This window comes from Manis pentadactyla, chromosome 3 (genome assembly GCF_030020395.1).
Source record: "Manis pentadactyla isolate mManPen7 chromosome 3, mManPen7.hap1, whole genome shotgun sequence".
NCBI lineage: Eukaryota > Metazoa > Chordata > Mammalia > Pholidota > Manidae > Manis > Manis pentadactyla.
This window is the reverse complement of record NC_080021.1, coordinates 200,942,429-200,965,044: the sequence shown is the minus strand read 5'-3', so window position 1 is coordinate 200,965,044 and position 22,616 is coordinate 200,942,429. Positions and strand designations below refer to the sequence as shown.

Sequence of the window (22,616 nt, the reverse complement as noted above, 5' to 3'; positions counted from 1 at the left end):
CAAGGATACAAAGACATAGAAACCCTCCCAAATTGCTAGTAGGAATGTAAATGATGCAGCTGTTGTGGAAAACAGTTTGGGAGTTTTTCAAAGAGTTAAAACATAGAATTACCACATGACCCAGCAATACAAGAGAAATGAAAACATACATCCAGAGAGACTTGGACACAAATGTTTACAGGAGCATCATTCATAACAGCCAAAGAGCAAGAACAATCTACAAATGCCTGTCAACAGGAATGGATAAACTCATCGTGGTGCATCCCTGTGACAGAATATCAAGTCATAAAAAGAAATAAAATACTGATACATGTTAAAACTTGGATGAACCTTGAAAACATGTTAAGTGAAAGGAATTACATATAAAAGGTTTCACACTGAGGATCCCATTTATATGAACTATCCAGAATAAACAAATCCGAAGAGAAAGCATATAGTGGTTGTCTCAGGTTGGGGAGACTAGAATGGGGAGTGTTACTTAAATCGGGTGGTCTTGTGGTGTTTCAAAAGTTTGAAACTAAAGAGAAGTTGCATAGCACTGTGAATGCCACTGAACTGTACACTTTAAAATAGTTAATTGCCTATTATGTGGATTTCATCTCCATTTTAAAGGGAATGAAATACTGACACATGCTGTATAAAGAACAAAACTTGAAAACATGCTGAAAGAAGAAACAAGCTGAAAGAAGCCAGTCAAAAAAAACCATATATTATATGATTTTGTTCAGATGGAAGTCCAGAACAGGGAAAACCACAGAAACAGAAAGTAGACTAGTGGTTGCTCAGGGCTGGAGCCTAGTTATTAACAAGGGATGTAGGGTTCACAGCTAATGGCTTTAGGCTTTCTCTTTGAGGTAATGAAAATGTTCTAAAAGCAGCTGTGCTAATGGTTGCAAATATCTGTGAGTATGCTAAAAACTAACTGTATACTTTAAATGGGTGAATTGTATGGTATGTGAATAATATTTCAATGAAGATGGTAAAAAATATAAAAGTTTTTGCCATATAACAATAAATTGAATTAGTAATTTCCCACAAAACAACCCCAAGCCCAAATAGATTCACTGCCTAATCCACAAAATATAAAATCAATACACAAAAAATTGATTTATTTATGTATACTAGCAACAAAAACTTCAGAAATAAAATCAAGACAATGATTCCATCACAATAGCATAAAAAAGAGTGAAATACTTAGGGAAAAAAGCATGAACTATAAAAGAAAGAAATGATAGATTAAACTTTATCAAAACTAAAAACCTGTAATTCAAATGACAACATTAAGAAAATGAAAAGATAAGCCACAAATTGAAAGTATTTGCAAATCACATGCACCTTGACTTGATAAAGAACTCTTACAACTTAATTTTAAAAAGTCAATTAAAGATGAGCAAACGATTTGAAAAGACAGTTCACCAAATATAAATAGCCATTAAGAACATGGAAAGATACTCAACACCATTAATCATTAAGGAAATGCCATTTAAAACCACAAAATGAAATACCACCACACATCCACTGGAATGGCTATAATAACAAAGACACTGCCATTTGTGACAAGATGGATGAACCTGGGGGACATTATGCTACATGAAAAAAGCCAAAAACAGGAAGACAGATACTGTCTGATCTCACTCACATGTGGAATCCAGAAGCAGAGGTAGAATGGTGGTTGCCAGAGGTTGAGGAGAAATGGGGAAGATACTGGTCAAAGGGTACAAACTTTCAGTTATAAAAGAAAAATTGAATGAGTAAGTTCTGGGGGTCTAATGTACAGAATGGTGACTATAGCTAATAATGCTGTATTGTATCTTTGAGATCTCAAGTGTTATTACACAGAAAAAAAGCTAACTGAGGTGATGAGTACATTAGCTTGACTGTAGTAATTTTAAAATGTATATCAAATAATCATGTTGAATACCTTAAAAATATATTGTTTTTGTCAATTATACCTCAATAAACCTGTTTAAAAAAAAAAGACGAGCTAAGTGTTGGTGAGAATTTAGAGAAACTGGAACCTTCATACATGAAAATGAGATGAGAATGTAAAATTGGTGCAGCCACTTTAGTGGACAGTTTGGTAGTTTCTTAAGAAGTTACATATCAACTTAACATATGATCTAGCAATTCCACTTTTAGGAATCTACCCAAGAGAAATAAAAATATACACCACACAAATACATGTATGAGAATAATATTCACAGCAGCATTATTTATAATAGCTGAAAACTTGAAACAATACAAATGTCCACCAGCTGGCAAATAGATATAATAATAACATGTAGTATACTCATACAATGGAATACTATTCAACTATTGATACATGCTACAACATGGATGGATGAATCTCAAAAGCCTTATGCTCAGTGAAAACAGCCAGATACAAAAGAATATATACTATTTGATATCATTTATATGTCCAGAAACAGCAGATCTATAAAGACAGAAACAAATTATTGTTTGGCTGGCTTGGAAGTAAAAAATGGGGACTGATTACAGAGACATGAAAGAATTTTTTGGGGTGATGTAAATGTTCTCAAACTGAACTTAAGTGACAGTTGTACAACTCTAAATTTACTAAAATTCATGTGTACTTAAAAAGGGTGAATTTTATGGTTTGTAAATTATACCTCAAAAATGCTGTTTCAAAAGTGAACTTTTTAAAAAACAGCTGGTAAGCACATATCTTATATATAATCCCTCTATCTATTAATCTTGTACAATTTCCTGTCAGAATGCTTTACCATACAGTGGCCTCTACTGGCCAAAAGGAGAGATTTTGATTAGTTGATCAGTAGTTGCTTTAAGTTTTTTTATATTTATAAACTATCTACTATATAAATTAGGTCACAGAAATGTCTTTCTGAAAGAGAATGCTTAGGATATAAAATCTGAATTGTGCACATTCAGAGGAAAGCAGATGGGACAGACTAAGAATGAAAGGACGTAAGAAGCAGAAGCAAACTCGCTTGCTCTCAATCTAAGCTGCTGCTATGAATAAACCTAAGAATACTTAAGAAAAAGAATTACTCATTGAGCTAACTGACCTCCCCAAGTCAATCAGTGCAGGAGCACATTCACAGAAAGATATAAATGGAAAGCCCGTTATTACAGGTTTGGCTATATAAATAAAATGTAGACTAAAAAAGTCACTTGATTCTTTCACCTTTGGAGGGTAGAATAGCATAATGATTAGAAGAGCTTAGAAGTTAGCTTGGATTGAACTTCTGGCTCCAACATTTACTCTCTCACTATGTGACGTTGGGATTATTATTTAATTCATCAATGCATCAGTCTTCATTTTTATAAAGTGGAGAAAACATTTTATCTCAAAGCATTGTTGGGGGTGCTTAAGTCACAGTAATCATACAACACATATTAGCTATAATTATTATTTCAGTTTAGAAACTGATAACAGATTTTTATTTTAAATGATCTGTTAGTTCAAAATACTACATATTTATGATTCAAATTTACCAAACATTTTATTAAACATCTAGTATGTCCAAAGCATCTTGTTTAAGTAAGCTTTGAAACACTAAAATACTAAAGAAACTGTTGAAAATTATTAAATAGCTAACTATTCATTAACAGAAAGATATACTAAATGAAAAAGATTACCAAGTAGTAATGCTATAATCACACATATATATTTATATACATCCACAGAAACATGTATGACTCAACATAAAAACCAACTGATGATAATCTCTCAGTAGTGCAATAAAGACAAATTTTATTTATTTTACATTTTCTTAAGTGTATTTTCTTATTTTTGTGTCATGAATATTTAACACTACTATAAAAAAAAAAGGAAAAGTTGAGAGAACTCTATCATTAGTAACATCAGACACAGACTGGCTCAGGCAGTATATAGGCCATTAGTATCCTGGATTAGAACCCAAAAGCAAGACCTACAGGGCAGAGAATACACTGTGATCTTCAATTAAAACAGAAGAAAGAATGAGTAACATTTATAACTCATTAAATGAGAGAATCTTTAGAATATTCAATGCTTTAAAGTGCTGCTTCTAATAAGTACAGGTGTTAATTAACTTAACACTTGGAGTAGTGCTCTAAGAGTAGAAAACAGAAAAAATTACCCTTAAATATTTTTGCCACAGTTAAGAGGTACATAAGCATAACAGAAAATTATGCAAAGGTTCTTTTGGTTAGGGATTCCACAAAAAGCAGGGTCACTGGGCCAAGGGAGAGGGCTGCTGTTTTCTATTAAAATAACATTAAGGTTGAAGCATGACCTTGTCCTCAATAAGTGAGCTGCAGCTGAGTTCAGGACCTCCTGTGACCCAGGTATTACTGGAAATGATATGTTGGCCCAACTGATACAAATGAAGCCCACCTAGATTCTTTTTGAATTATCTCTCCATTCCCATATCTTACTAGCTTTTCAGTCACACAAAAAGGAAATTCTGACATCTCCCCATTTGTTGAAGTAGAAGGGACAGCAGATGTTAACAGTGAGAATCACCTTCCCAAAACTATATGCTTTTCAACATCAATAGCCACTAAGATTCTACTCCTACAAACACTAATGGGTCTTGATTATTTGGAAGGAATAAAGCAAAATGTTAGAACTAAATTTTCCTTAAACAATCAGTAAATTAATAAAGTTGAAAACTCACCTGAAAATATCTTTACAAAATCATCAGTAGACATGCTCATCACCACATCTGCTTGATCAGAGGGCTCTCCATACCCAACATTCCCACCCTTGGTCTTAAGATCAAGAAACCAAGTTCCACCATCTTCACCTACACAAAATACAGAGAAACAGAATTAAATGCCAAAGAGGCCCTGGTCTTAAACTGAGTAATAGCTACAATCAGAATAATCTTAAGTAATGCTGTTTCCCAGGTTAAAATCTTCAGGCCTCTATACAATCTTTACTAAGCAAATCTTTACTAAGTATTTATCATGTGCCAGGCACTAGGCCAAGCTCTGAAGATTGCAATGACATGGTTCTTACAAAAGAGGAAATGCAGTGGGAGTCAGGCAAGCCCAACGAAGCTAAGGTTTAAAAGTAAGAATTAGCCAGCAAAGTACGGTAGGACTAGAAGGTAGACAGAGAGTGGATAGTAGTAGAAAGGAGCTTGTAAAGCAGTCCAGATGCAGAGCATCATAAGCCATGCAAAGGACATACTGATTTCATCCTAAGGACTATGCCACAAAAGGAGAATGACATAGGTTGCTACTTCAAAGAGACCAACAACAGCAGTGTAGAGTGTGTTGGAGAGGGATAAAGAGGATGTAGAAGACTAGTTAGGGTAGTGCTGGGACAATTTAGGGGCTTGAGAATGTGTGCCTGGATTAGGACTGTGGCAGTGGAAGTGGAGAAAAGCAGGCATAGTGGAGAGAGAATTTCAAAGCAAAACCACAAGACTAGGTAATTGATTGAATATAATGAGGAGAAAGGTAGAAAGGTGCGTAAGAATGATATGCCAGTTTTTGGCTGGGGAAATTTGGTAAATATTGGTGTATCTTTACCCAAGAAAGGACTACTGAAGAAGAGCAGATTTAATAAGCAGTGCCAAAGACAGGTACTGGGAATGGTAACTTGTAGACATTTTTCAGGTTGCAGCAGCTTTGTGACAGCCAAGTGAAGATGTCAAATGAAGTCTGATGAGGCTAGAAACACACATACACACGTCATCAGCTTGCATGGTCATTTAAGCCATCGGAGTGGTCAGGGCTTCCTAGAGAAACTGTAAGGTATAAAGAGCACTCAGACAATTATCTGAAGATCATTTAGGGAAAGACAGAGGAGAAGCATCTTGTATAGGAGACTGATAAGGCATGACTACAGACAAGGAAGGAAAGTTATTGTCAGGGAGCCAATGAAAGTGACCATTTCCAGAAGGAAAGAGTGGTCGACAGCATCAAATACTGTAGAGCAGTGACAAGGTAAGAACGTCAACTGCCCACTGGTGATACAGAAGTCACTGAGGACCATGGTGAGAGCAAATTCAGTGGAACGGGGAAAAATGAAACCAGAGCTGAGTGACCCGTTGATGAAAATTATGTTTGGTTCTAGAGGAGAGAACAAAGGTGAGGGTGTAAGTGGGGCCAGGAAGGGGGCTGGGGATGGTGTTGTGTTTCATTTTAAAGACAGAATAGACTGAGAATGTCAGAGTACCACTGAGAATGGAAGGAAGGAAGCTGTAGGATGAACAGGTAGAAGACGGGCAAAATTAACAGCATGAAGTCCGTGAGGAGGCCAGAGGAAAAGGGATCTTGAATTTTGCTACTAAAAGTGATCTGTGAACCATAGTACTGTCATCACCTGTCACAAAGGCAGGATTCAGACCCTATCTCAGACCTGCTAAACCAGAGTCTGCTGTTTAGCATGATCGCAGGTGATCAGTATGAACAGTAAAGCCTAAGATGCATGGATCTAGAGTTGAGCTCTCTTCTACTGGGAGGGGAGGAAGAGAGGACGATGCTTATAATGGCTGATTTGGTATCAGATGGCAATTTGTCTGTAGGACAATATCATCTCTGTGAAAGAGGAGGTGGGATTATCTGCTGAAACTAGCAGGGAAGTCAAAGGAGAGGTGGGAAATCTGAGGAGCCCTGAAAAGGTTTAAAATAGTCACTGTGGAAAATGAGGCAGTAAGCTGACCACAGAAATACAGAATTCAGACATGCTGATTAGACCTCAGCTGAAGGATGGTAACGATGAACTCTGCTGGTATAGATCCACTGGGTGGTGTGATGATTTCTTTTTTTTTTCTCTCTGTCTCTCATTTCTCCAGCAGGACTTAGCCGCTACAGTGGAGCAGACAGACAGTGTGATTCATCTAGGACTAGGGTGTAGAGGTAGTAATATAAGCACAAAAGAATTTATGTCTGATAAGCTGAGGTGTTTATGAAACAAAGTAGGATATTTTCCCTTGGAAAAAAAAAATCAGCCTCCAGGAATAATCACCTTGATTTTTGGCTGTATCCAGAATCCTTACCCTGGAATGTAGACATTCGGGATAGCAAATAATTACTGATTTGTATTTTTAAGTTATAATCAGTGCATATGAACACATGTCAAATAAAATTTCATTACAGATACTTCCAGTGTTAAATAACTCCTTGGCGTATGTAACTAGGGAAAATTCTATTTAGAAGGGCACATGCGTATGGATCATGACAGGTAGTGCAGTAGAGTAATCTATCAACCACTGGCACCTTGCCATTTTTGCCTTTGAGATAATTCAAGTTAGTCTGAATGTAGTCAGCTTTTTAAAACCTTTCAATATTTTTCTACTCAATATAGTGTTAACACGTTAATGATAGTTTTAAGAACTACCTACGTCAGTCTTTGACATTATCAGTTCTTTCAGACATAATCCTTACCTGAGAGTTCAAACTGATAGATTGCTTGAGTGGCTTTAACAACATCATCACTGACAGAGGCCATAACAATTCTAAATGTTTCTTCCACAGCTCCAGAAGGGGGTTTTGCTGGTGGCTGTGGCTTCTCTTCTTTCGACTCTGGAACAGCACCTATAAAATACTATCACTATAAATGGCTTTAAAGCCTAGGCAGTGTTAAGGCTACACTCAGAAATAATTAATTAGCAGAACAGACTTGCTACCAGTTAGACCTATTTGACCAGAATGACCTTAAATACATTCAATGGCAATTAAAGGCATAAATCAAACTAATGGGATAACAGCCAAACTCAGCAGTTAAGATTTTAAAATTAAATGGTCTGTACTCTCCAAGTAGAAGAGTGATGCTCCAAATAGGTTGGAAAAAACCCAACCACTATTAAACTATACAATGTTTATAATAAACACACCTAGACAGACTGTTGGAGTTTTAGGGGTAATAATTAATCACTCCTTTATCATCCCCTCTGAGTTCTAAAATCAAGTGAAAAAAGAAGACAGTAGAGTCAGAAAGATGGAGATGAGTGTATCAGCTGTGTAATCAGTCATGCTGAACTGGAGACTGTAGCTTGAATCAACAGCCAAGTGAACTTCTTAATATCTTTATCTCTAAATGAAATTTATTCACATAGTCCCTTCATCCCTGGACTGAACAGGCCTCCTCCCATCAGGGATTAGAAATGCCACTGCAAGTAAATAGGTATCATGTGGAATCAAGAGAGCCTTCTCAGAAAGAACACACACTCCTAAGAGTCTAAACCACTCTGCTAATCATCCATTTAGTGATCTCCTATAGAAGGTCCCAACTTACAATGGCCCATTTTAAGGTTTTTTGACTTAATGATGGTGAAAGCAATATGTATTCAGTAGAAAGCACACTACAAATTTTGAATTTTATCTTTTCCCATAGTGATATGTGGTACAATACTCTCCTTTGTGATTCTGGGCAGCAGCAGTGAGCCAAAGCTCCTAGTCAGTCATACAATTACGGGGGTCAACAACTGATACAACTCTTCTGTACCCATACAACCAATTGTTTTTTACTTGCAGTACAGTTTTCAATAAATTACATGAGATATTCAACACTTTATTATAAAATAGGCATTGTATTAGATGATTTTGCCCAACTGTAGGCTAATGTAATTGTTCTGAGAATGTTTAAGGTTGGCTAGGTTAAGCTATGATGTTCAGTAGGTTAGGTGTATTAAATGCATTTTCTTAACATAGATTTATCAGGACGTAACCCCATGGTAAGCTGAAGATCTGTATAAGAAAATCCTGTAATTTTCATAAAATGAAACACCACTAAAATAAATATTACATTCATGTGATAATATATAATACTAAACTGTCACTTCAAAAATTTGTTTTTGAAGACAAAAAATATTCACAATAGAATGTTATGTAAAAAGGGAGTATTTAATTAAATATATGATCTAATATCCAGATAAAAGTGTATCTGTGGGTATAAAGTTTAAGGTATAAATTTTAAATTATGTTTGCAAAAAAAAAAAAAAATGGACTGGAAGGAAATAAACCAAAATACAGACAGTATTTATATTTGGATGGTGGGTTATATGTGATTTTTAAATTTTTCTTTAAGCTTTTCAATACTTTTCTATACAGACCCATTTAAAAATGATAACAAAATTGAGTGAAGTACGTAACAAAATCTACTTGATGTGGCCAAAGCTATATGTAAAGGGGTACATACACAGTCAAAACTATTCTTTAAAGGAATAAAAAGAACAGCCTAACAAAAAAAAGGAATAAAAATGTGCATTCTCAAAGAAAACAGAAAGGAGACAATAAAGCAAAAGAATGAATTAGAAGATTGCACAATCCTGTGAATATACTAAAAATCACTAAACTATACACTTTTAAAATGGTGAATTTTTGGCATATGTAAATTATGTTTCAATAAAGCTGTTATAAAAAAGTAACAAATCAGAAAACATAAAAACAAAGAAAAATAAAATTTTAAATCTGGCTATTTTGACAAAAAATAATAAAATTCAATAAAATGGCAACTTTCTGACAAATTTAATTAAGGACAAAAGAAAGAAAAATAAACTTTAAAAGGGGGATAAAATAAGTATGGGATTTAAAAAATTACAAGTGAATTCTACTTATCAACCTTTAAATTAAGATTCAAATGGATGCTTATTTTTTTAATTTTAGAAAAAGCCAATAATTGAGTGAGAACACAAAAACATTTTCAAAGAAATAACTTTAGAAAAGACCTAAATTATTTTTGAGGGGTGAGATATTTCAAATCTTCAAGGAAAAGAACAAAGAAAAAGAAAATTACCCAACTGATTACTATATTCAAAATATAACAAATATATTACACTAAGAAGTATAGACACTAATCTAACTTACTTGATTAAAAAAAAATCTTAACCAACCTCTAACATCTTCCTTATGGATAAAATTTAAAGATTTGCCCATTAAAATTAAGAATAAAATAAAAATACCTAAAATAAATATTTTCAATCAGTGTATTAAGATACATGCCAGGAATAATCCTTTAAGATATAATTATCATATGCAGACAGCAAGTTTAACCACTTAGAAAATTCAAGATAATTACTCAATGATAATTACAACTAATATTTATAGAGGATTTATTATATCAAATTCACAGTATAATACACTATCATTACCTTAATTCTCATGCGGCTTCCATAGGAGAGTAAACGACGAGAAAATTGTTTCAGAAAACTGAAATGACTTACCCAAGGTCATAGATGCAAGTAGCAGAGGTAGATCTGAACTCAGATCTGTCTTAATGTATTCAAAGTCTGATTTCATTAACTATTGTCTCTGTTAAAAACTATTAAAAGTCTTAAGAGGAGAGGATGAGGGGGAATAAAGGGGCACAAAAATTCCTAATCACAATGTAGGTTGGTCCCAGGGATGGCAGTACAGCATGGAGAATATAGCCAATGACTCTGTAACATCTTCCTATGTTGACAGATAGTAACTGCACTAGTCAGGGTGAGGATTTGATAATGTGGGTAACTGCTGAACCACTGTGTTGTACATTTGAAACCAACAGAAGATTATATATCACCTATACTTCAATAAATAAATAAAGTCTTTAAAAAAAAGCTCATGAAGATGACCAGACATAAAATATGCATGTGTGTTAGTTTCTCCCTTTTTATTTTTAACTTGCCTTGTTTCAGAAAGCATTTCAATATGTTTATTAAAACAAACATGATGCAAGAAAATTAAAGTAAAAAGAAGCAAGTAGAGTTTAAAAGTGTCAAGTGAAATGCTCAGAAACTCACCCAAGGTTACACAGTAAGTGGCATAGCAGGAATTCAAGCCCAGGCAGTCTGACTCAAGAGCCTGCAGTTTTATCCACTAGGTAAACCCCACATTTCCTTCTATATCTATCTTGTTTTTAGATAGCCACCATTAAAGCTGAGCATAGCACCATGACCTAAAGTCATCAAAACTGGACCAAGCAGAGGTTCTTAAAAGCGGGAATAGCAAAGACACAGGATTCCTTCAGATAATCTGTAGGCAAGAAATACATAGGCAAGTATTTGGTTTTAATAGTTACAGCACAGAGAAGTTCTCATTTACATGAGAGAACTCATATAAATAACTGCTGGAACTCATCCCTTACTAGTAGGTGACTAGTTCAGGTGATCTGTCTATTATGCTAGCTGTATCACTGGTATCAAGGAGATGGCAGCAAAACCTTACTGTAGCCCTAAAGGACATCTGGCAAGTGATAAATTGCATTATTTATCACCTGTAATATACAGACACAGCAAGACTCTGCACAAGAGAATAAAACTTCAGGAGACAAAAAACAAATCAGTAATATATTTGAAAGGTACAGTCAGGAGACTACAAATATATAAACTTTAATGAGAAAGAGATACTTAAAAGCATTTAAATAGCTTAAAAAAAAAACAAGACATATGGCAACCAGCAGTCCCTGTCATAGCCCCTCCTAATTTCACATTAAATAAATATGAAAATGAAAAAAAAGACAAATACTAGACATCACGTAAGACTAAGATACAATCTGTCAAAATCTAGGAAAAAAATGTAGACAAGTCGGCCCAAGAAACACAGCACTGCCTAGGCTTCCCCTCATGAAAGCTCTCAAAGGAAGAATAGCTGTGTTCATCTAAACCAAGAGGGAAGGTTCTCACATTTTTAAACCACTGGATCAGACTCTGAGCTTGTACCACCCAGAAGACTTGGATCTGTCTCTCGGTTCTGAAACACTGTTTTGTTTTGTTTTTAATATTTTATTAAGGTATGATTGATATACACTGTTATGAAGATTTCACATGAAAAAACAATGTGGTTACTACATTTACCCATATTATCAAGTCCCCACCCATACCCCAGTGCAGTCACTATCCATCAGTGCAGCAGGTTGCCAGAGATCCACTATGTCCCTTCTCTGTGATACACTGTTCTTCCCGTGATCCCTCACACCATGTGTACTAAACATAATACTTCTCAATCCCCTTCTCCCTCCCTCCCCACCCGCCCTCCCACACCCCTCCCCTTTGGTAACCACTAGTTCAGTCTTGGAGTCTCTGAGTCTGCTGCCATTTTGTTCCTTCAGTTTTGCTTCACTGTTATACTCCACAAATGAGGGAAATCATTTGGCATTTGCCTTTCTCCGCCTGGCTTATTTCACTGAGCATAATGTCCTCCAGCTCCATCCATGTTGTTGCAAATAGTAGGATTTGTTTCTTTCTTATGGCTGAATATTTTACCACATCTTCTTTATCCATTCATCTACAGATGGACAGTTAGGTTGCTTCCATATCTTGGCTATTGTAAAAAGTGCTGCGATGAGCATAGGGGTGAACATGTCTTTTTGAATCTGAGAAGTTGTATTCTTTGGGTATATTCCAAGAAGTGGGATTCCAGGGTCAAATGGTATTTCTATTTTTAGTTTTTTGAGGAACCTCCATATTGCTTTCCACAATGGTTGAACTAGCTTACATTCCCACCAGCAGTGTAGGAGGGTTCCCCTATCTCCCCATCCTCACCAACATTTGTTGTTCTTAGTCTTTTCGATGCTGGCCATCCTTAATGGTGTGAGGTGGAATCTCATTGTGGTTTTAATTTGCATTTCCCTGATGATTAGTGATGTGGAGCATCTTTTCATGTGTCTGTTGGCCATCTGAATTTCTTCTTTGGAGAACCATCTCTTTATATCCTCTGCCCATTTGTTAGTCAGGTTATTTGCTTTTTGGGTGTTGAGGTGTGTAAGTTCTTTATATATTTTGGATGTTAACCCCTTATTGGATATGTCATTTACAAATACATTCTCCCATACTGTACGATGCCTTTTTGTTTTGTTGATGATGTCCTTTGCCGTACAAAAACTTTTTAGTTTGATGTAGTCCCATGAGTTCATTTTTGCTTTTGTTTCCCTTTCTTGAGGAGATGGGTTCAGGAAGAAGTTGCTCATGTTTATATTCAGGAGATGTTTGCCTGTGTTATCTTCTAACAGTTTTATGGTTTCATGACTCAGATTCAAGTCTTTAATCCATTTCGAGTTTACTTTTGTGTATGGGGTTAAACAATAATCCAGTTTCATTCTCTTGCATGTAGCTGTCCAGTTTTGCCAACATCAGCTGTTGAAGAGGCTGTCATTTCCACATTGTATGTCCATGGCTCCTTTATCATACATTAATTTACCATATATGGTTGGGTTTATATCAGGGCTCTCTAGTCTGTTCCATTGGTCTATCAGTCTGTTCTTGTGCCAGTACCAAATTATCTTAATTACTGTGGCTTTGTAGTAGAGCTTGAAGTTGGGGAGCGTAATTCCCCCTGCTTTTTTCTTCCTTCTCAGGATTGCTTTGGCTATTAGGGGTCTTTTGTGGTTCCATATGAATTTTAGGACGATTTGCTCTAGTTCATTGAAGAATGCTGTTGGTATTTTGATAGGAATTGCATTGAATCTATAGATTGCTTTAGGCACAATGGCCATTTTGACAATATTAATTCTTCCTATCCATGAGCACTGGATATGTTTCCATTTATTGGTATCTTCTTTAATTTCTCTCATCAGTGTCTTGTAGTTTTAGAGTATAGGTCTTTCACTTCCTTGGTTAGGTTTATTCCTAGGTATTTTATTCTTTTTGATGTAATTGTGAATGGAATTGTTTTCCTGACTTCTCTCTCTTCTAGTTCATTGTTAGTGTATAGGAATGCCACAGATTTCTGTGTATTAATTTTGTATCCTGCAACTTTGCTCAATTCAGACATTAGATCTAGTAGTTTTGGAGTGGATTCCTTAGGGTTTTTTATGTACAATATCATGTCATCTGCAAACAGGGACAGTTTGACTTCTGCCTTGCCAATCTAGATGCCTTTTATTACTTTGTGTTGTCTGATTGCTGTGGCTAGGACCTCCAGTACTATGTTGAATAGAAGTGGGAAGAGTGGGCATCCTTGTCTTGTTCCTGATCTTAAAGGAAAAGCTTTCAAACAACCTAAGACAGGCACAGTCGCAGGGGGCCATCTGGTGAGAAAATGGGGAGCAGCAGAGGTGAGGCTTAGAACCTCCCCCCTCATGTTCTGAGAGAAATCTTCTGCATACATGGATGTTTATTGCCCTCGTCTAGTGCGGATTAACACATAGTCTACAGGCACACACCTGATCATCTACATTTGCTCTCTTACAACACTAAACTCTGTTTCCTACCTTTATCTCGTATCTACCTACCACTTCAGCATTTTATTAAAAATAATAATAATAGAGAAATGTGGTATCCACATATAAATCAGGTTTAAAAATCAAATGAGTATTCATATTTGAACTGACTGTTTATAGTTCATAATGCATTAACAAAACCGAAAGCTTCTGTGATGACTGCCCTGGCACTGTTCACCATGTAACTTATTCACTATGTAAGAATTTGTACTCCATGTAAGAATTTGTTTGTTATGCATCAGAAGATTGGAGACTGACGAAAATTGGGCTTGGGGTGGATTAATGATTGTGCATTGAGTATTGACCCCCCTATACAGAGATTTGTTGTGGTTAACAACTATTTGATCAATAAATATGAGAGATGCCCTCACAATATATATATATATATATATATATATATGTATATATATATATATATATATATAAACACACTTCCAATTGTAAAATAAATAAGTAACCGGGATGTAATGTATAGCATAAGGAATATAGTCAAAATATTGTAACAACTTGGTATGGTGATACCTGGTACCTAGAAATATCATGTATATAAATGTTGAGTCGCTGTGTTGTACACCTGAAACTAATGTAATGCAATGCTGTTGTCAACTACCCTTCAATAAAAAAAAAAAAAAGAAAAAAAAAAAAAAAAAAAAGCTTTCAGCTTCTCGCTGTTAAGTATAATGTTGGCTGTGGGTCTGTCATATATGGCCTTTATTATGTTGAGGTACTTGCCCTCTATACCCATTTTGTTGAGAGTTTTTATCATGAGTGGATGTTGAATTTTGTCAAATCCTTTTTCAGCATCTATGGAGATGATCATGTGGTTTTTGTCCTTCTTTTTGTTTATGTGGTGGATGATGTTGATGGATTTTCGAATGTGGTACCATCCTTGCATCCCTGGAATAAATCCTACTTGATCATGATAGATGAACTTTTTGATGTATTTTTTAATTAGGTTTGCTAACATTTTGTTGAGTATTTTTGCATCTATGTTCATCAGGGATATTGGTCTGTAATTTTCTTTTTTGTGGTGTCTCTGCCTGGTTTTGGTATTAGAGTGATGCTGGCCTCATAGAATGAGTTTGGAAGTATTCCCTCCTCTTCTATTTTTTGGAAAACTTTAAGGAGAATGGGTATTAGGTCTTCACTAAATGTTTGATAAAATTCAGTGGTGAAGCCATCTGGTCCAGGAGTTTTGTTCTTAGGTAGGTTTTTGATTACCAGTTCAATTTCATTGCTAGTAATTGTTCTGTTCAGATTTTCTATTTCTTCCTTCATCAGCCTTGGAAGGTGGTATTTTTCTAGAAAGTTGTCCATTTCTTCTAGGTTATCCAGTTTGTTAGCGTATAATTTTTCATAGTATTCTCTAATAATTCTTTGTATTTCTGTGGTGTCTGTAGTGATTTTTCCTTTCTCATTTCTGATTCTGTTTATGTGTGTACACTCTCTTTTTTTCTTGGTAAGTCTGGCTAGGGGTTTATCTATTTTGTTTATTTTCTTGAAGAACCAACTCTTGCTTTCATTGATTCTATTGTTTTATTCTTCTCGATTTTATTTATTTCTGCTCTAATCTTTATTATGTCCCTCCTTCTACTGACTTTGGGCCTCATTCATTCTTCTTTTTCTAGTTTCATTAATTGTGAGTTTAGACTGCTTATATGGGATTGTTCTTCTTTCTTGAGGTAGGCCTATATTACAATATACTTTCCTCTTAGCACAGCCTTGGCTGCGCCCCACAGATTTTGCAGTGTTGAATTATTGCTGTCATTTGTCTCCATATATTGCTTGATCTCTGTTTTTATTTGGTCACTGATCCATTGGTTATTTAGGAGCATGTTGTGAAGCCTCCATGTCAAACACTGCTTTTTAAGAAAGATTTGAAATCTTTAAAATCTGATTTCAAAGCTTGCAGCGCCCAAATAACAAAGGAGCAGGCAGCAGGGGAAGTCCTGGTGGGGGAGTTCTTCCTGGGCAGTACCTGCCCCAAAGCATTAACTGATAGAGACAGGGAGGGGAAGAACCTTGGCAGCAGGGCGTGCTGGGGAATGCAGTCTTTCAGCAAAGGAGATAAAAGAAGATCCAGTGTCAGCCTTGCCACAAGCACTAGTTTTATGCCTAACAGGTACAATGGAGACTTTGGCTTGAGAAAGGATTTCCACCAGATTGAGAGGCCGTGGAGCCATAGCAGTGTAGTCATTTGACTACATTGGCTCTAGAAATATGTCCTAACATCAGGATGAATTAACAGAGGGGAAAAATAACCTGATGCCTACAAGGGTAATGGAAGCTTATTCTGAAAAACAGAAGTCTTTCTCTAAAAATATGAAACTATGAACCCCACAGAAATCCCTCCACATGAAAACTACATGTAACAGGGGCAGGAAGTCATACATAACTGGCTGAGATGAAAAGACGGGATAGTAATATGAAGAAGGAAATGGGAAGTAAAAGAAAAAATACAAGAGCAAAATTAAAAGAAACATTAGCAGCAACAAGAACCAGGGATTAAAATGTCACAAATCTTATCAGCAATATAGAGCACAAACTTGAAAAAGTCTCCAAAATGCAGAAAAGAACAAAAAGGAAAAAGAGGTGGCCTCTTATGGACTTCTGAGTAATAAACTGTGCAGTCAACATACAATGGCTTTGAAGACTAATGTCACCTCAAAGAGCTGTCAGATCCTACATCAGATATACTGGACTATTCCCTATACAAATATATTAATGTATCTACAGAAAATGTCAAATAGAATTGTTGACTGAACCAGGAAGAACAGGGAAAAGAGAGGCAGAGCAGCAAAGGCCCTCTCCGGCACTGTACGGGGAAGAAGCTTTAGCCAAAGGAAGCTGAGTGCTCTGACCTCAAGGGTAAGGGCATCCTTTACTTGGAGATGGAAATATGGATTGCAGTCAATGCACCTGACATATCTGATCCCACAAGCAGAACCACTGCAATCAAAGCATGATGCCAATAAACACTACATTTTACTTACCTAATCGCTATTGTTCTAATTCCATGGTCACAAAACCACCTTCTGATTATGATGCTGAACCCTAGGTAATTACACCCAAAGGGAGAGAATAGGCTGACCATGGCAAGTACATGTTTAGTCCATGAGAAGGCAACTGCTCCCTATAAATTAATAAATTGGATTACAGGGATGGGGAGAGGATATGCTAATTTAAAGGACTTCTAAGTATTCAGGAGTTGAAAAGCAATTTAAATTTACTGGTTAAGGATATGGGCTTTGTAATTCAAGAAATAATGAATTTAAATCCTGACTCTTATCGTCTTCCAGCTGTATGATCTCAGATGGAAAATGGGATAATACCCATCTTATGGGACTGATAAAGTATTAAATGAGACAAAGCATGCAGAGTACAGCTGACCCTGGAACAACTCGGGGGTCTGGAGCAATACCCCTCTACGCAGTCGAAAATCCTCTCAATATTTTTCAAATTTTCTATAATAAAAAGTTGCCTTTTTTATTCCCTAATTTTTTTAACTATTTAAAAAATTTTGGACAAAGGAAAAATGAAGATAAGATTAAGCCAGAAATAGGGTTTGGCACTAAAATGCATTGTAGTAAAGTTCTGTAAGTTTGTTAAAAAGGTATAGAGGAAATTTGTTCCTAAATTTTCTAGTAGCTATTTAAAGAAAACCTGTGATCACTTAGAAGATTCACAGTGTCTATAAGACAAAAATAAGGGAAAAGTCCTGGAGAGAAGCTCATCTATTCTTGTTAATAAACCATGAGAGAAATTCTTTTAAAGGGTATTTGCTAAGCAGTGTTTCTTCTGACATCTTTTCAGCAAGCTAGTGGCATAATGCCAGAACACAAAGGCTAAAATGTAAACTTGGGGCCAATTCAAGGGGAATATTATTTCTGAATTATTAAAACAAAGCAAAGTAAAACCAAAACCTCCTTTAAAGTTAATTTGTCCCATAAAGTAGTCACAGCATAAATTCTGGAATGGTGTTAGATGTGTTCTGATGTGACACATTTTTTACTCAGAATAAAATAACACATGAAATTGAAATACCTAAAAGCAGTGTCAAGGAAAATAAATAAAATCTTTAAAAAAAGGGTTTGGTTTTTTTGTAAGGTAACTTTTTTTTTTTAATCAAATGAAAAGGATATCTTACTGGTAAAAGGAAAAGACAACTTTCTTTGCTAGAATTACAAAATGGTTTAAAAGCAGAAGGCAGAAATGTCCAATTCTGTATTTTGGGAGAAAGACAAAAGCTAGTATCTTTATTTTCCTACATAAACTATAGTCTACATCTTACCATGTGATTCCATTTTCTTGGTAATTGTATCTGGGTATTCATCCAAGAAGAAATCTGGTAACAAAGGATGGCCTGAAAAATTGACCCCCAAAATAATCAGGTTCCTGTAACAACTTCAGTATATTAATATTTTAACACCTGTTTAATAAACATTATATCTGTTTTTATTTTAATGATCATTCTGGTGCAATGGAAAAGACTGTCAAATTACGTGACCTTCATGAAGCTAAAATACTTTTCCCATAGGAAGTTATCCTCTTCTATGGCAAATTTCATCTTTAAAATCCAACCAGAGTCAGCTGTTAACGTTAAGCCCTTAACTGCTCTTCCAGGAGCCTTTGCCCCCACACTTATCCATGCAATTCTCCTGTCCTATATCCCCCCAAGGTACTCAACACTCACTTCTTACCTGGGCCCCTAAGAGAAGGGGGTTTCTCATTAAGATGGACTTGTTTCCTATCTCTGTCTCTGTTTGTCTGTCTCAGAAGATTAAAAAAACTGGAGATCAGGAATGAGCTGGGTTTTGTTACATACTAACAACTATCATAGTACCTAGTCATATTAAGTTTTCAAAGTTTGATAGGATTTTTCATTTAAATGAAATTAAAATTTCTGTGCCCAATGACACTGTGTTTTTAAAACTAAAATATGTTAATTATACTGTACCAGGACCCAGAGGACCTGGATCTAGTCAGGTTCTGCCACTTATTAGCCGACTGCTCTTAGGCAAAGGCTTAATCTCTTTAAGCCTGTTTTTCTTCTGTAAATATTAACTACTGAATGCTGTGATTGTACCATATGTCAGGCACTGTGCCAAGCACATTATATACATTGCTGCATTTACTTCTTAACAAATCCTGTGTGGAAAGTATCATTCCCTTAATTTTACCAATAAGGAAAGTGAGGCTCACAGAAAAGGGATGATATGCCTGAAGTTGTACAGCTAGTGATCGGGAGCAGCTGAGCTGGAATCTGAACAACCTGGGTTATCTCCTCACAAATTCCGTGTTTTTAATCATTAAACAATATTGCTTCCTTCACAAGAATTGCTATGAAGGTTTAATAGATAATGTATGTAAGTGCTTTATGAACTACAAAGAGCCATTTAATTCATTCAATTCAGTTCAAAGTGAAAGACAGGGATGATACTAATATAAATATGTCATTTCTGTCATCTACAAGCTCAACTGAATGAATACTATTTAAAATATGCTTTAGCACAATATAATTCTCATTTATGGCTATATAGTCTATTATTTAGTACATACTATATCTTATACATAAAATAAAAATAAATTATCACCATCATGATCTGTAACTTCAGGGAGGAATAATGATTTTTAAACAGTAGGGCCTTCTGAGAACTTCTCAAATCACACCCTTGTACACACGACAGACCTTGTTCACTTTCACCATCTATCTTTAAGCTACTCTAAGAGACTGCACTGAAAACACAAACATTTGGAAAGTCTATAATCTTAAAAGGGTTTTGCAAAAATATTATCATCTGTTACCAGACTCTTCAATAAAATCTTTACTCTGTGATTTTAAGACCAACTTTAAAAACCAATTTTCTTTTTTTTTTGTTTCAAGATTTAGAAATGGCTTAATAGCTGTGTGACCTTCTATATCCATTTATCGCTTAAAAACCCCTCTATTCATTTCTATCTTCCCTTTCTCGCTTTTTTAAAGTTGTGTCAGTACAGGTTTTTCCCTTCATTGAATGGACAGCTTTTAAAAAAACATATTAAATTATAATCCCACAAACACGCACACAAAACAGATGTGTGTTCATTGCAAAAAATGCGGAAAAAAGTCACTCCTTTAAAAACTGAAAGCATTACCTGGTTTAACTGCATAGATGTCAAAATTCTTTATTCCTTCTTCTTTTAGGATATTTTCATCAATAATAAAGTTGCCAGTAAAACTTTTTGGCTTTTTGAAAATGGAATATGCAGCATCTGCAATGATGTCAACTTTTCTACACTGGTTTTCGATACCAGATCCTCCCAGCATATCCATTGCAGCAGTGTGTATGGCTGCAGAGGAAACAGATATACACATACATAACTCCGAATCAAATAATAGGACCGTGCAAGTAACAAGCAAGACAGCTAATCTCGTTATTTCTCGGGTGATGAAAACAAGGTCCAGGGAGCTTAAGGGATTTGCCAAATGTTCTACTGACTTAACAGGGTACACGTGCACCTTACTCTACACGATACCGCCTTTACAGAACTCCTTCATGGGACTCATGGCAAAATTCATTCAGCTTCTGGCTTAGAATGCTCAAGTATCTGCATACTATTCTTGAGAGTCAAGAAAGTCAGTATGGTACAACAGAAAGAGCACTGAGCTGTAAGTCAGGTGAGTAGGATTTTTGTACCAACCATGCCATGATTTTTGGCAAGCTACATTGGCATTGCTGGGCCTCAGCCTCCTGCCTCTAAAATATGGAGCTTCTTTCTTAAGTTTATCATCTCTCATTCCCTTCTACTAAAATGTAGAGTCTTTGTTCATCGTGTATGCTCAGCACTGAAAACAGTAAGAATCGCACCTTAAGCCAACAATAAGTAGTAGTTGGATTTTGGGGGCCCCTTTAATTCAGATACTACTTTTATGTAGGAAATACTATAAAATAAAGAGAATCAAAAGGAAGAATTTTTGAAGTACTTACAATCCTCCTACCCAGAGATAATCACTATTAATATTTGCATATAGTTTTCACTGTTTTAGGTGCATATTTTAATCTGTTTATGAAATAATTTGAAACTCTACAATAGTACGCTACTAATTATACATTGTCAAAATTGCGGACAGTACCTTACTCATTTACTTACATGTACCTTAGCTTATATTTAAATCAATGAAAGTCAATTTGTTTAACTGTACTTTAGGTTTCAGAGTTTCTAGTAATTTAGATAACTTCAAATCATTGTTGAATCATCATTTAAAATCATCACACACTGAAATAACTTATATAATTCAGTCCACAAGATGAGAAGTTTTGTCGTTATTAAGAGCCACCGCTCCCTTTTCCATGCATTCAACAAACAGTTACTGAGCACTTATACTGCTCAGGGAAGCACTATTGTAGGGACTGCAGACAAATGCATGGACAAAACAGACAAAAAGCCCCTACCTTCATGGCAATTACATTCTAACACACATCCCTGTTTCAAAGAGTACACAATGAACTTGGGGAATTTTCTAAAAGTTAGAAAGTTAGAAAATAACATCTCTACTTTATATCTAAAGTTCCTTTATTAGGAAGAAGTTTACTCACCCAGTGTTTAAAGACCTCTCATCTTGCTCTTGAAGTGATTATCTTACTAATACAAAATAGCAGCTAATATTTATTAAGTGTGCCTTTTGCTGGGTATGCTGCTATATCTAGTTCATACACATTATCTGAATGAATTCTATAAGGTAAGTACTGTTATTATTCCCATTCACAGATGAAAGCACTCAGGCCAGAGGGGTTAAGTAACTTATCCAAGGTTACAGGAGCTAGAATTCAAATACCTGGCAGCTTGACTTCAGGGCCAGGATTTCAGCCACCGTGTGACCAATGGGTCATCCTTTGTTAACCAACATTCTCAGAGTTACCATCTCACTCCCATGAACTGCAAAATTTTTCTGTAAATATTTCCATATAGTCCCCATTGAGACTGTATGCATAATATACACCCTAGTCTCAGAGTAGATTATATGAAGGGTATAAGAATTCTTCAAGATTCTAAATTAAGAATATGTCATATATGTATATGTGTCATTTGTGTTTGTATGTGTAGACACACACATACAACATAAGAACAAGGAATGACTTCCCCAAACAACCTACCTTTCCTTTAATGATCTTTCTATGGGTGATACAAAGAAGGCATAAATAGACGGTCAAAATCAGGAAGTGAGTCATAGCATATTCTTAGCAAGATTTTGGAATGCCATAGACTAACCCAACACGTTATAAAACTGGTAAGAGTAAAAACAGATTAACAATAGGACTGATCAAATGAAATTCACTGATTTCTGGGAAAGATTTGTAATAAAATCTGATATACCTCAGATCATACGAATTCTAACAGTGACCCTAAAGCCTAAGTATTAAGGAATAACTGAAGAAGTATCTAAAAGCTTCTGGTTGATTCTCCTGATTACAAGATGGTCAAACAGTAACAAGAGTCTTAGATCAAGCAAAGATTTTCT

The 22,616-nt window shown here is 35.5% G+C and overlaps 1 protein-coding gene across 2 annotated transcripts in view; it reads right to left on the bottom strand.

Annotated features, from left to right (window-relative positions):
* The window catches only part of HSDL2 (hydroxysteroid dehydrogenase like 2), a 60,041-nt gene that overhangs the window by 5,762 nt on the left and 31,663 nt on the right, over window positions 1–22,616 (bottom strand). For both annotated transcript variants that reach the window (XM_036915645.2, XM_036915644.2), the window contains exons 7-10: window positions 20,252–20,446; window positions 18,408–18,479; window positions 7,366–7,515; window positions 4,644–4,772 (exon numbers count right to left, since the gene is read on the bottom strand). In XM_036915645.2, the coding sequence (XP_036771540.2) occupies window positions 4,644–4,772; window positions 7,366–7,515; window positions 18,408–18,479; window positions 20,252–20,446 (546 nt within the window). The remainder of the gene's footprint in view (window positions 1–4,643; window positions 4,773–7,365; window positions 7,516–18,407; window positions 18,480–20,251; window positions 20,447–22,616) is intronic.